This window comes from Arachis hypogaea, chromosome 16 (assembly GCF_003086295.3).
Source record: "Arachis hypogaea cultivar Tifrunner chromosome 16, arahy.Tifrunner.gnm2.J5K5, whole genome shotgun sequence".
In the NCBI taxonomy this organism is placed as follows: domain Eukaryota; kingdom Viridiplantae; phylum Streptophyta; class Magnoliopsida; order Fabales; family Fabaceae; genus Arachis; species Arachis hypogaea.
Window position 1 is genome coordinate 6,000,469 of NC_092051.1, and position 13,558 is coordinate 6,014,026.

At 32.4% G+C, this 13,558-nt stretch overlaps 2 protein-coding genes across 2 annotated transcripts; both read left to right on the plus strand.

Moving 5' to 3' along the window:
- The first annotated feature begins 765 nt into the window (after positions 1–765).
- LOC112759121 (CSC1-like protein At4g02900) lies at positions 766–6,199 on the plus strand. The gene is made up of 12 exons (XM_025807944.3): positions 766–899; positions 1,351–1,712; positions 2,089–2,244; positions 2,358–2,493; positions 2,774–2,875; positions 3,002–3,121; positions 3,292–3,372; positions 3,802–4,142; positions 4,472–4,717; positions 4,835–5,159; positions 5,327–5,560; positions 5,736–6,199. The coding sequence occupies exons 2-12, from the start codon at positions 1,399–1,401 to the stop codon at positions 5,943–5,945; spliced, it is 2,265 nt and encodes a 754-aa protein (XP_025663729.1). The 5' UTR covers positions 766–899; positions 1,351–1,398; the 3' UTR covers positions 5,946–6,199.
- Positions 6,200–9,955: 3,756 nt separating this feature from the next.
- On the plus strand, positions 9,956–12,992 carry LOC112754732 (isoamylase 2, chloroplastic-like). Its single transcript, XM_029293704.2, is given in 2 exon segments — positions 9,956–10,990; positions 10,993–12,992. Coding segments are annotated over 2 exon segments (2,619 nt in total). The 5' UTR covers positions 9,956–10,092; the 3' UTR covers positions 12,714–12,992.
- The last annotated feature ends 566 nt before the right edge of the window (positions 12,993–13,558 follow it).

A 13,558-nucleotide genomic window follows, 5' to 3' on the forward strand; every position in this document is an offset into this window, starting at 1 on the left:
ATAATCGAGCCAGTTCATGAGCTAATGAACTGAGTTTATCCAAATTTAAATTTGACTCATTTAATTTATGAACTCAATTTCAGGTTCAAACTTAGCTCACAATCTCACGAGTTTAACTTATCGAGCTATTAACAAGTCGAGTTTGAACGAGCTCATGAACTAACTTGACTCACTTCTAACCCAATATTTGACTTTGAAATATTTAAAACATATGGAGGTGCTACATTACATTTTATACTCTCTTTTTTGGGTCGAATTGTAACAAACAATCTGAAGAAAATAACTAAACTCTTATTATATACTATTTGTGACTAAATAAATATAAATAGATAAAAATGCAAAATGGTCAATGGAAGCATCCAAGGACTAGAGAGATACGAGAAGAGTGAATGGCGGGCAAAAGGGACAATTCACATTCCGAACCTTTTGGCGCGAACTGCATCGCTCATTCATTCCCTCGCTCTGCACCTTAATTCTATTCCCAATCCATTCTCTCAAACAACGCAAATTTAGTTACCGTTCCATTCGGAACAATTCCTTTCTCCTCTTACTCCTTTCTTCGCATTTTCTTTCTCTTTCTCTATTTGGACCCCAACGACTAAGAAAATCTATCTTCTGTGTTCTTCTACCTATTACGAATTTCACCTAACAAAGAAAACAAAAAAAAAGATTCTATGTACATTTTGATTAATTACTACCAGCTGCGATCAATCAATATTCATGTTACTGCTGTGGTTTCCTTGACCTAACGGAAGCTGCCGCATTCGCTCTCAGGTTATTGATTATGTTTTTTTATGTTTAATTCTCACGGCGTTTCTAGGGAACCAAACATGATGGTGGTTACGTACTTGGAATTCATAGGCGGGTGCAGATTTCTACTCTGAATTTGTATTCTAAAAGTACGTGGACGTATTTATATTGCAAGTTAGATGTTTGTTGATTCCTAGTTTTAGAAATGCTTATGGTCATAAGAAAATAGTCAAATATATTTTCAATTTTTTTTCTTAATTTGTTCTTTTGGCTCATCAATGAACTGTTGGATGCTTGAGTATATAAAATGTGATTGATCATTGCTGCCATTATTTTTGAGCTTTGACTTTTGAAATTGGAAATAAGCTGTTGTATGAATAAAAATGTATGTATTTTATATCGGTTTTAATTTCTTATTGGGATCATTGAGTTTGGGAACTAGATATGGAAGATAACGAGTGCATGTTTAATTCAATTATTCAATGTGTATAATGTTAGAAACTTAGAATGTAGCTGAAAATTAGTATGGTATGCTAGTTAGAAAATTTTTAGGCGGGAGCCAGTTTCACTTGTAAAACAATATCATGAATCTGGATGCAGATAACGAGCTTGAAAGGAGAGGGAAAAAAATAGAAGAGGAAGAAGAAAATGGCGACTCTAGGGGATATTTGTGTTTCCGCGGCCGTCAATCTCTTGTCTGCAATTGCATTCTTGCTGGCTTTTGCAATATTACGACTTCAACCCATTAACGATAGGGTCTACTTCCCAAAATGGTATCTGAAGGGAATAAGAGGAAGCCCAACAAGTTCCAGAACAGCAGTTGGAAAATTTGTTAACCTGGACTACAGTTCCTATCTCAGGTTCTTGAATTGGATGCCTGCAGCATTGCATATGCCAGAGCCAGAACTTATAGATCATGCAGGGCTTGACTCAGCAGTGTATATTCGGATTTATCTGCTTGGGTGAGTTGTTACAAACAAGGGCCGTGTTTGGAGACGGTCTCAGGATAGAAATATAATAACATAACTCTGAGATAATAGACACAACCTCATATTTGAGTGGATGAAAAATACAAGAAAAATCTGTCTTAGGACAAAAATATTTTACTTGTCTCCTTATCCAAACAAATTTGTATTTTTCAATGTCTCTATATATTTATGTTCTTAGACAGTATTCAAATGCAACATTTTTATTTTTATTTTTTTGCAATTAGGCTCTGCTGAGACATTTAAAAGACAAAGGAATTTGGTCTTCTATTTTCTATTTTGAATCTTTATTTCTTCTTTCCCCCTTTTAATGCTTGATTCTTTTTTCTCTGTTGGGAATACTGAGATACAGGTTGAAAATATTTGCCCCAGTTGCCGTACTTGCTTTTGGGGCTTTGGTTCCCGTTAACTGGACTGGGAGAAGATTGAATGCATCAAAATCCAAGGAGTTGACATTTAGCAATATTGACAAGCTTTCGATATCAAATGTTCCAGATGGATCAAAGAGGTGAGGAGATCCTTTTAACACTGTTTTCTTGGCTCCAAGTCTGTCTCTTGTTATACAACATAGGATGGATCTTAACACTATATGCTAAGAAGTTTAGTGTCATCTCCTTGCAGGTTTTGGGTTCATATTGGTATGTCATATCTCTTCTCTTTTTGGACATGCTTTACTCTTTACAGAGAATACAAGATTATAGCAGCAATGAGATTGCGATTTTTGGCATCTGAACGTCGTCGTCCAGACCAATTTACTGTAAGTTGGTCTCATTTTCATTGTAGTACATTTTCTTGTTATAAGTAGCTTGCTGAGATGCACATATGTACATATATGTACATGTGCCTATTATACACAAATGAAGGGTATGTGGTAGTAACATAAGTCTTTCTATTTTCATGTTCTCCACAATTTTACTGTGATGCAGTGCAAGTCATTCAGCTTTTGCTTGTTATCAGTACTGTAACATTTACAGCTTGCTTAGGAAATTATCCTTATTCAGATGTTCAATGTTAATAACAGCTCTGATAATTTATAGGTCCTAGTGAGGAACGTTCCACCAGATCCTGATGAATCTGTTAGTGAGCACATTGAGCATTTTTTTTGTGTCAATCATCCTGATCACTATCTGATGCATCAGGTAATGTTGTTTATAGACAATCTTAATTATATAACTGACAATAATAATATTTATAAGAATTGGTCTGGTAATCTTGTAATTTTCTTTGATGTAACAAAACATTAATTTATTCTTAATGATTGATAGGTTGTATATAATGCAAACAAGCTTGCTGCAATAGTTGCAAAGAAAAGGGCAATGATAAACTGGCACATTTACTACGAAAACAAATATGAAAGGAATCCTTCGCAAAGGCCAGTTACTCGGGTAACTTACTGTCAATTAGTTGTTATTGTGGCTTTCTTTTTAATTAACAATTTGAATTGATGGGATCCTCTTTTGTCTTTTTGTTTTTTCATGAGAACTAAAAATAAGGTGATGTCAACTGACAATATTTTTTTTCCCCTGTTCCTCAATTTGATTTCTTATCTATATAGACAGGTATGCTCGGTATCTTCGGGAAAAAAGTGGATGCTATTAATCATTATACTTCGCTAATTGATAACTTGAGCAAACAAGTACGTACTGATTAAAAAGTGCAATGCTTTAGTCAACTTTCACCTTCCATATACTTCCTTTGAAGTTGTCAAGTTATGGTAATTATTTGTCATTGTTATTTCACTAGAAATAGCGGGTTATGATCCTAAGAGTTCTTAGAGGAAGTTCAAGTTATGGGTCTTTCACCTCATTTCCTACCCTTGTTCTGTATTCTAATTGTGCTTGGAAAGTTATAAAACTGGTTTAAGGTTAAACCAATTTCTGAACTTTCAAGTGTTTCTGAACATGCATTAATAAATTGTTACTCTTATATAGTTGTCATGGTACAAATGTTTAATATCAAAATATTCATCTTGCACCAAATTCAGTTTGCTCTTTGTTTGTGTGTCTCCTCTCCTCTTACGGTATTTTCATATGGTGATCAATATGATTGTATTCATTTCATGCAGGAAGAGGAAGAAAGACAGAAAGTTAGAAATGATCCCGATGCTATTGTTCCTGCAGCATTCGTTTCATTCAAAACCCGATGGGGAGCAGCTGTATGTGCTCAAACTCAGCAAACTAGTAATCCTACTGTTTGGCTCACAGAATGGGCTCCTGAGCCTCGAGATGTCTATTGGGATAATCTAGCCATTCCATATTTGGATCTCAATCTTCGAAAATTGCTCATGACTGTTGCTATGTTTTTCTTAACTTTCTTCTTTATGATACCAATAGCATTGGTCCAATCTCTAGCCAACATTGAGTCCATCAAGCATGTCTTTCCTTTCTTGGCGTCGTTAGTTGAGAAGTAAGTTCAATCTTACACTAGTGATATACAATTTTCTTAAATCTGAAGTGCTAATAAGTTAACATTTTCGCTTGATTCACCAACGCTTAGTATCTTTTTGTGTTGTTCTGTAAAGGGAATAATTCTTCTCATGTGAAAAATCACATAAACTAGTCATTTGCATACTCTTAACATTAACTAAAATATCGAGATCCACACTATTTCTTATCTTCATGTTTCATACTCAATAATACAATTTCACAAATAACTACATCATGCACAATTTCCGCATAAAAGGAGTCCATTTTGTTGCTAGAGTAATGGCTTTGGTTTCTTCTCATACTCTGCAGGCCATCTGTAAAGAATTTTATTCAAGGATTTCTGCCAGGGCTAACATTAAAGATATTTCTTATTTTCCTCCCTAAAATTCTCATGACAATGTCCAAAATAGAAGGTTTTACATCGCTTTCAGGTTTAGACCGGAGGTCAGCATCCAAATATTACTTATTTATTCTTGTCAATGTGTTCCTTGGAAGCGTTGTAACAGGAACCGCATTTCAGCAACTTGAACAACTTATTGATCAGCCCTCTACAGAGTAGGCCCCGAGCTTAATTAGGTTTCATAATTATATAGCTTTTACTTGGTTGCTGAACATTGTTGCAACTGAGAACTCTCATGAACATGATACTTAATAAATCTTTATCATGTGTAGGTTCACCAAAACTGTTGGCAGTACAATCCCTATGAAAGCAACATTTTTCATCACATATGTAATGATTGATGGATGGGCTGGAATTGCTGCAGAGGTCCTCAGATTAACTCCGTTAATTATGTTCCACCTGAAAAACACATTCCTGGTGAAGACAGAGCTGGACAGACAAGCTGCTATGGACCCTGGTTGCTTGGATTTTTCCATATCTGAACCTCGAATACAGTTATATTTCATGCTAGGACACGTCTATGCCCCAGTTACGCCTTTACTTCTCCCCTTCATTGTAGTATTCTTCGCCTTTTCCTACTTGGTCTTTCGGCATCAAGTAAGTTTTCAATACAATTTGTTGCAATGTTTTGTTTTATATTCAATAATGGTGTCAAGATAGAAATACTGACAAAAGTTTCATTACACATGTAAGAATAAATGTCATTTAGTTTTTGCTGTTCTTAACTGACGATTTTCTTTTTCTCTCTCTTTTGCTGTCACAAGATTATCAATGTGTATAACCAGCACTACGAGAGTGGAGCAACATTTTGGCCAGATGTCCACCGTCGAGTTCTTACCGGATTGATTATATCCCAGATTCTTTTGATGGGGTTGCTCAGTACCAGAGGCACTAACAAGATCACGCTAGTGCTTATTGGACAACCCATCTTGACATTCTGGTTCTACAGATATTGCAAAGGCCGCTTTGAATCAGCATTCATAAAGTTCCCACTAGAGGTCAGTTAACCATTTAAATAATTTCTTACACACAATTCAATAGTCCGGATAAAACCGTTTTGGAAAAAAATCCTCTAAAGGGAATTGAAAAGTAAGAAAGTAAGAAAAAAACCTCTAAAGTGAAGAGAATCGTAAAGTAATAAAATAAGGAGTTAATAATCACTATTGATGACAGGAAGCTATGGTGAAGGATACGCTTGAACGGGCTGTTGAGCCAACCTTGAACCTGAGAATATATCTTCAAGATGCTTATGTACACCCAGTTTTTAAGAGAAGTGAGTTGGAAAAACCAATGGCCGTTGATGATGAAGAAGAGAATCCTCTCATTCAAACAACTAGAGCGTCTCGTCTGAGTAGCATGCCAGAATCTGATAATGAAGCATAGTAACTGATAGTTGTTAATGTACAGTTAACATTAGATTGAATTTTTTCTTTTTTGGAAATAGAATCAACCAATTTTTATGTGGAAATTACAAGATTGCAACAAGCGACATGTCCCAAACAGATTCCTGGCTCAGGTGACACTGTTGGTCTCACTGGGTTGGAAGATGCTGTTTGTTGTACCATTTTTTTTTAACCTTTTGTTATTTAACAATTTCTTTGTAGGTATATATCATATCTTGTAATTATTGTAGATAATTTTGTGTTCAATAGACCAATACTAAAAGACATAACCCATTTGATAAAAAAAAAGCAAGCAAATCAACAAGAGGTCAGAAACAACACTCCCAAGATGAAGTTAAAGTTTTTTTTTAAACAATGAAATAAAGTTTTTATAGAGATTGTGTAAAATATCATACTACCATCTAGAGGTGGGTATACTGTCCAGCTCTATCCGTTAACTCAAATCACAACAGGCTAAATATTAACGGATCGAGTCGGGCTAGTTTGCAACATATAGGAGTTGCTTTGAGAAATGTTCGTGTTTACATCGCGTTGGTCCGCGGTTTCATGGGCCAACTCAAACTGCAAAATTTTTTGTGTCTTTTATTTTTTTTGCATTACTATTATCAAATTCATGAGTTATGATTAAAAATTAGTAAGAGAATGAGTCATAGAAGAAGGCACAAATCTTATACAGTAGTAAATTGATATTTATGTCAATTTAATGGCAAATTAAAAAAATAAATAGTAAATATTAAGTGAAAAAAAACAAGTTTTAAATGAGTTGTTAGCTTTTAGCTTATATAAATACATTTTTATTAATATTATACTTAAAGCGAGTTTAAGTGGTACGGATTGTTGATTAAATAAGTTGATCTACGGATCATAGCCGCCTTCATTACGGGTATGTCTAAAATAAACTCAACAATTATGTGCTTATTGAATGAGCCACACTCATATAGACTATTAGATTTTAATAGATAAAAATCATAGACTAATATAAAAGAAGAGCATTGATGGACTCTAATAAATATAGAATATCCTAGTACATAAATAAATATTTTAAATAGCAATAATTTAATACACAATACTTTAAATAGCAACATAATCTTTCATTATTAAATAATTAAATATAAAATATATAAATATAAAATATATGAGTATTTTTTATTTATTAAAATTAATTATTATACAAAATTTTTTTATAATATTCAAAAATTATATTAAAATAATATTTTAAACTGTAACATAAAAATATAAAATAATTAAAATTTTATTTTATATTACTTGACAAATAATTAGATTATTATATTTAAAATTTATTAACTAACTATTTTTATTAAAGATATTATTATATAATATAATTTTTTATAAAAATATTTTAAAAATATAATTTATTTAAAATATTATGTATAATACATGAAAATATATTTTTTTATTTTTTTCAATTTTTTTTAGAAAAATAGAATAAATAATATAATTTTAAATACATACCTAAATAAAAAAGTTAATATTTTTATGTATTATATATAAATTTTTTAAATTTTACTTTTACAAATATTTTGATAAAAAATTATATGATATAATAATATATTTAATAAAGTAATTATTTAATAAATTTTAAATATAATAATCTAATTATTTGTCAAGTAATATAAAATAAATTTTAATTATTTTATATTTTTATATTGTAGGTTAAAATATCATTTTAATATTATAAAAAAAATTTACATAATAATTAATCTTAATGAATTAAAAAATATATTTTTTGTATTTATTTATTTTATATTTTTTAGAACAAAAAATTTCTACCTTTATATAGTAAAATATGTGATAATCTTCTTAATATATATATCAGGGGTGGCAAAACGGGTCGAGTCCGTCGGGCCGACCTGTCGAACCCGCTAAAAAATGTGAATTGGGCTAAGATTTGAAACCTGTCAAATTAAAAAAATTTGCCAAACTCGCAAAATTTTTATGCAAATTTTTTTTATAATATTAAAAAATATTAAAATAATATTTTAAATTGTTATACTATAACAGATTTAATATGTTTTCTAATTTCAATGTTATTATATGATTATAATTATTTAATATATAAAAAAATTACTAGATAGTATATATATTAGGGGTGGCAATGTGGGCCGGCCCGCTCCAACCCGCCTAGGCCCGCACTATAAACGGAACGGGTCGGCCCGCCCCACCAACTAAAGTGGGTATAAAATGCTAGTCCATTTGACTTTTTTTTTGAAAAATAAAATTAATTAAAATTAACTAAAAAATAATAAATTAAAAATTAAATACAAATAAAAAATAGTCAAATTATAATATAATTTTTTACTATTTTTTTAATTTTTAATTTCAATAAAATTGTTCAAAATAATATTTGTCAATAAAATTATCTTTATTTTAAAAAATAAGTCACATAATTTGAACATATATACGAAATTGTAAAATAAAATAAATAAAGTCACATAATTGGAACATATATACATAATTTGGTGAATTTTTTTTAATTTGACAGGTTTCAAATCCTAACCCGACCCACCTTTTTTAGCGGGTTCAGCAAGTCGACCTGACGAATTCGACCCATTTTACCACCCCTAATATATATATTAATAAGAAGATTATCACATATTTTACAATATAAAGGTAGAGATTTTTCGTTCTAAAAAATATAAAATAAATAAATACAAGAAATATAAGTTTTTTTATTCATTGAGATTAATTATTATACAAAATTTTTTTATAATATTAAAATGATATTTTAAACTACAACATAAAAATATAAAATAATTAAAATTATTTTATATTACTTGACAAATAATTAAATTATTATATTTAAAATTTATTAACTAATTACTTTGTTAAATATATTATTATATAATATAATTTTTTATCAAAATATTTGTAAAAATAAAATTTATATTTATTTAAAACGTTATAGATAATACATAAAAATATTAACTTTTTTATTTAGGTATGTATTTAAAATTGTATTATTTTTTTTAAATTAATGAAATAAAAAATTAATATTTTTATGTATTATATATAATATTTTAAGTAAATTATATTTTTAAAATATTTTTATAAAAAATTATATTATATAATAATGTCTTTGATAAAAATAGTTAGTTAATAAATTTTGAATATAATAATCGAATTATTTATCAAATAATATAAAATAAAATTTTAATAATTTTATATTTTTATGTTACAGTTTAAAATATTATTTTAATATAATTTTTTAATATTATAAAAAAATTTTGTATAATAATTAATTTTAATAAATAAAAAATATTCATATATTTTATATTTATATATTTTATATTTAATTATTTAAGAATAAAAAATTTTGTTACCGTTTAAAGTATTGTGTATTAAAGTAATGTCATTTAAAGTATTTATTTATGTACTAGCATATTCTATATTTATTAGAGTCCATCAATACTCTTTTTTTATATTAACTTTTAATTTTCATCTAATAAAATCTAATCGTCTATACAAGTGTGGCTCATTCATATAATTATTGACCTTGATTTAGACATACCCCTAATTATTTGCTTGTATATGCTAACTTTTTATATAGTAACCAAAAAAACAAAAAAACAAAGAAAATTTTGTCTGTCTAACAAATTTAATCTCTCACCGAAGACTATGATCTACTTCACCGAAGACTATGATCTACTAATATTGATTGCACCTACCAAACCACTTTAACTTGTCTGACAAGAATGTCTGAATCAATAAAATTATTCTCCACCGTTAGTTTTCGACAAAATTCCTGTACATTTATTTAAGAAAAAAAGCTTTACAAAAAATCAAATAAAATAAAAAAAAATCTTGATCCGATTGTAGCCAAAGGCGACGGTAATGAGCACCGCAGAGTGGAGAAGACAATGAAAGCATTGTGTTAACACAACCACACACATACCATCCCTTTCTCATCTTCTCCATTATTTATTCTTTGCTCTCTCTTCAGTCATTTCAATCATTATCTCATAAAATGTAAGTTTCAATCTCTTACTCTAATCTCTTACTCAATCATTTTATATAGTTATTATATTCGCTCGCTCGCTCACTCACTCACTCACTCACTGTACACTGTTAACTGCAACTGCAAACACATAGCACCAGGAACCGCTTCTATGGCGAATCTGGTGCATTCATTCACACTGATTCCTTGCAACCCATATAAATACCGAACCAAAGTTTCATGCTTTCACAAATCCTTTAACCAGACAAAGGACCAATTCGTTATTCGAGGGTTGCAAAACCCCATTCAACCCTTTTCGCGTAATTTCACCTCAAAATTGGGTGCCACGTCAAGGTTATCCGTTGAGCATAAACTGAATGCCGTAGCTTCCGAATCTGAGGATCTGAAGAGGACGTTGAGCTATTTGTTCAGGACAGAGATTGGTGGCGGTTTGGTTAGAGTTTATGTCACAAAGAGTAATAACCACCTTAGGTATTCTGTTTTGATTGAGGTTTCTTCGTTGGATTTAAGGGTTAGTGGCCAAGGTGAAAAGAGGCTTGTGTTGTGTTGGGGTGTGTATAGAGACGATTCGTCGTGTTTTGTGGAGTTGGATTCGAAGAATTCGGGTGGGGATGCTGGGGCGGGGATGAATCTAAGCCAGTTTAAGCAGAATTCTGCTGAGAAGTTTGTGGTTGAGTTGGATTTTGATGCTAAGCAAGTTCCATTGTACTTATCATTTTATTTTAAGTCTCTGTTAGGTGATGATGAGACTAGTGGATTGGAGATCAGAAGCCATAGGAGAACAAATTTTTGTGTTCCTGTCGGTTCTCTTCCAGGATACCCAGCTCCTCTAGGTCTGTCTTTTAGTCCTGATGGTTCTATGAACTTTGCCCTTTTCTCAAGGCATGCAGAGGGTGTTGTTTTGTGTTTGTATGATGACACTGGTGTGGAGAAACCTGCCTTGGAGCTTGATCTGGATCCTTATGTCAATCGATCAGGTGATGTTTGGCATGTCGCATTTGAGAGTGCCTGGACTTTTGTGAGCTATGGTTATCGCTGCAGGGGGATCTTGTGGGGAGAGACAAGGATGATGATGATGCCATGCGTGTTCTTTTGGACCCTTATGCTAAGATCATTGGGAATTTTTTTCCTGATGGTCATGGATTAGTGAGGAATCTTGGACAGTTGGGGAAGGAGCCTGCTTTCGACTGGGGTGATGATTACCGTCCGAATTTGTCCATGGAAAAGCTAGTGGTCTATAGGTTGAATGTCAAGTGCTTTACGCAGGATATGTCCAGTCAACTTCCTAGTAATTTAGCCGGGACCTTTTCTGGTTTGGCTAACAAGGTGAAGTATCTCAAAGATCTGGGTGTGAATGCCATTTTGCTGGAGCCAGTTCTCACATTTGATGAGAATAAAGGACCATATTTTCCTTGTCACTTTTTCTCTTTAATGCACATATATGGGCCATCTGGTGATCCTGTGTCCACTATCAATTCTATGAAGGAGATGGTTAAAACTATGCATGCCAATGGTATAGAAGTTCTTATGGAAGTTGTGTTTGCCCATACTGCTGAGGCTGGTGCTCTGCAAGGAATCGATGACTTATCGTACTATTTTCTAAATGGAGTCGATGATCCGGATACACAGGGTGCTTTGAAATGTAACTATCCTGTAGTGCAAAGTTTGATTCTGGATAGCCTTCGTCATTGGGTGACTGAGTTTCACATTGATGGCTTCTCTTTCATAAATGCTTCTAATCTGTTGAGGGGTTCTCATGGGGAATACTTGTCTCGACCTCCATTGGTTGAAGCAATCGCTTTTGATCCAGTACTCTGGAAGACTAAAATCATTGCAGATTCCTGGGATCCCCATGGTATGGTAGCAAAGGGAACCCACTTTCCCCATTGGATGAGATGGGCTGAAATAAATACAAAATTTTGTCATGATGTGAGAAACTTCTTGAGGGGTGAAAGTCTTATCAGTAACCTCGCAACAAGACTTTGTGGGAGTGGAGACATGTTTTCTAATGGACGAGGCCCGGCATTTGCTTTCAATTATGTTGCCAGGAATTTTGGACTTTCTCTTTTGGACTTGGTCAGCTTTAGTAGTGGTGAACTAGGTGCAGAGTTGAGTTGGAATTGTGGAGAAGAAGGACCTACTAACAACGTCGTTGTGCTTGAAAGACGACTCAAACAAATCCGTAATTTCCTCTTCATCTTGTTTGTGTCCTTAGGAGTACCTGTTCTGAACATGGGAGATGAGTGTGGTCAGTCTTTTGATGGTTCTCCTGCATACAGTGTCTTTAAACCTTTCAATTGGAGTGCCTTGCAAACAGGTTTTAGCAAACAAACAACACAATTTGTTTCCTTTTTAAGTTCACTCAGAAAGAGGCGGAGTGATCTTCTTCAAAGTAGCAGCTTTTTAAAGGAAGAAAACATAGAGTGGTACGGAAGCAACCGGGATCCACCACAATGGGAAGACCCAACCTGCAAGTTCCTTGCAATGCTTCTGAAGGCAGAAAAACCAGAGCTCCCAGAAAACCCTTTACCTACTGACATATCAGGGGACTTATTTCTTGCTTTCAATGCAGCTGATAATTCAGAAACCTTAGTTCTACCTGTGCCCCCGGAAGGGATGTCGTGGTACCGTTTAGTCGATACGTCTCTTCCGTTTCCTGGTTTTTTCTTAACCGATGGTGAACTTGTCCCTGAGCAGACAGCAGGATTGTTTACTTACCTAATGAGGTCTCACAGCTGCACTTTATTTGAGACAAGCAATAAGAGAAGCTAAAGTGCATTCATCAGCCCAATACATCTCTTAATCCTTTCCATTATTTATTACATGAAAAATGGGGTTTCAATTATTGATTTATAAAATAATGATTTGAGATATATATGTTATGATGTTTGGTGAGGAATATGTAATAGGCTATGCTTGCTGGAAACCCGTGTAAAATAGTGAATGCTTTCAGAAAAATGTCCCCTGAAAACTATAATTATCTTATGGCGGTGGTGGTATTGTTTTCAAATGTGTAAAATATGAAGAATTTACCAAATTACATTTTGTTAAGTATCTCTTCATTGAGTGACAACAATATATAGATAATTTAGGACCATCGTTAAGAGATATACTGTGTATCATTGATGGCCAAGCACGAGAAAATTTTATAAATTGGTGACTTGAATCACTCTTTCATTCAAGTTCAAAAGAAAAAAAAAGGAAAAAAAATCCATTCATCCATTCTCGTTCAAATTTCATAAACTCATACTCCACTATTCTTCTCTTGCAAATGGCCGCTGAATTTGTTTGTGTCTACCTAAATGCAAACATTCGACGTGATTATGATAGAGTCTCTTTTGAATGTAATTTCGTTCACCGATGAAATTTCATCGAGTTGAAATTTTGACCGAGATAAAGAATATTGTATTGATGAATACCAGAGTACTCGGATCAAGAAGATAGAAAACATGGGGTACAACCATGTACGTTTCTAATAGCAGCAGATGACTGAAAAATTAGTTTAACCGTCGTATAAAATATATGGCCTAAGTCAAGAGCAAAAACGCTATGCATCTTAGAATAGAAAAATTACCATATTCGAAGGAATGTGAATTCTGAAATACCATTTTGCATGC

Excerpts from the sequence above, each read along its gene's own strand:
- LOC112759121 (XM_025807944.3), top strand. The coding sequence starts at position 1,399 with ATGGCGACTCTAGGGGATATTTGTGTTTCCGCGGCCGTCAATCTCTTG. Across the intron at positions 3,122-3,291 it reads CGCAAAGGCCAGTTACTCGG|ACAGGTATGCTCGGTATCTT; the intron begins GTAACTTACTGT and ends TTATCTATATAG. Across the intron at positions 5,160-5,326 it reads ACTTGGTCTTTCGGCATCAA|ATTATCAATGTGTATAACCA; the intron begins GTAAGTTTTCAA and ends TGCTGTCACAAG.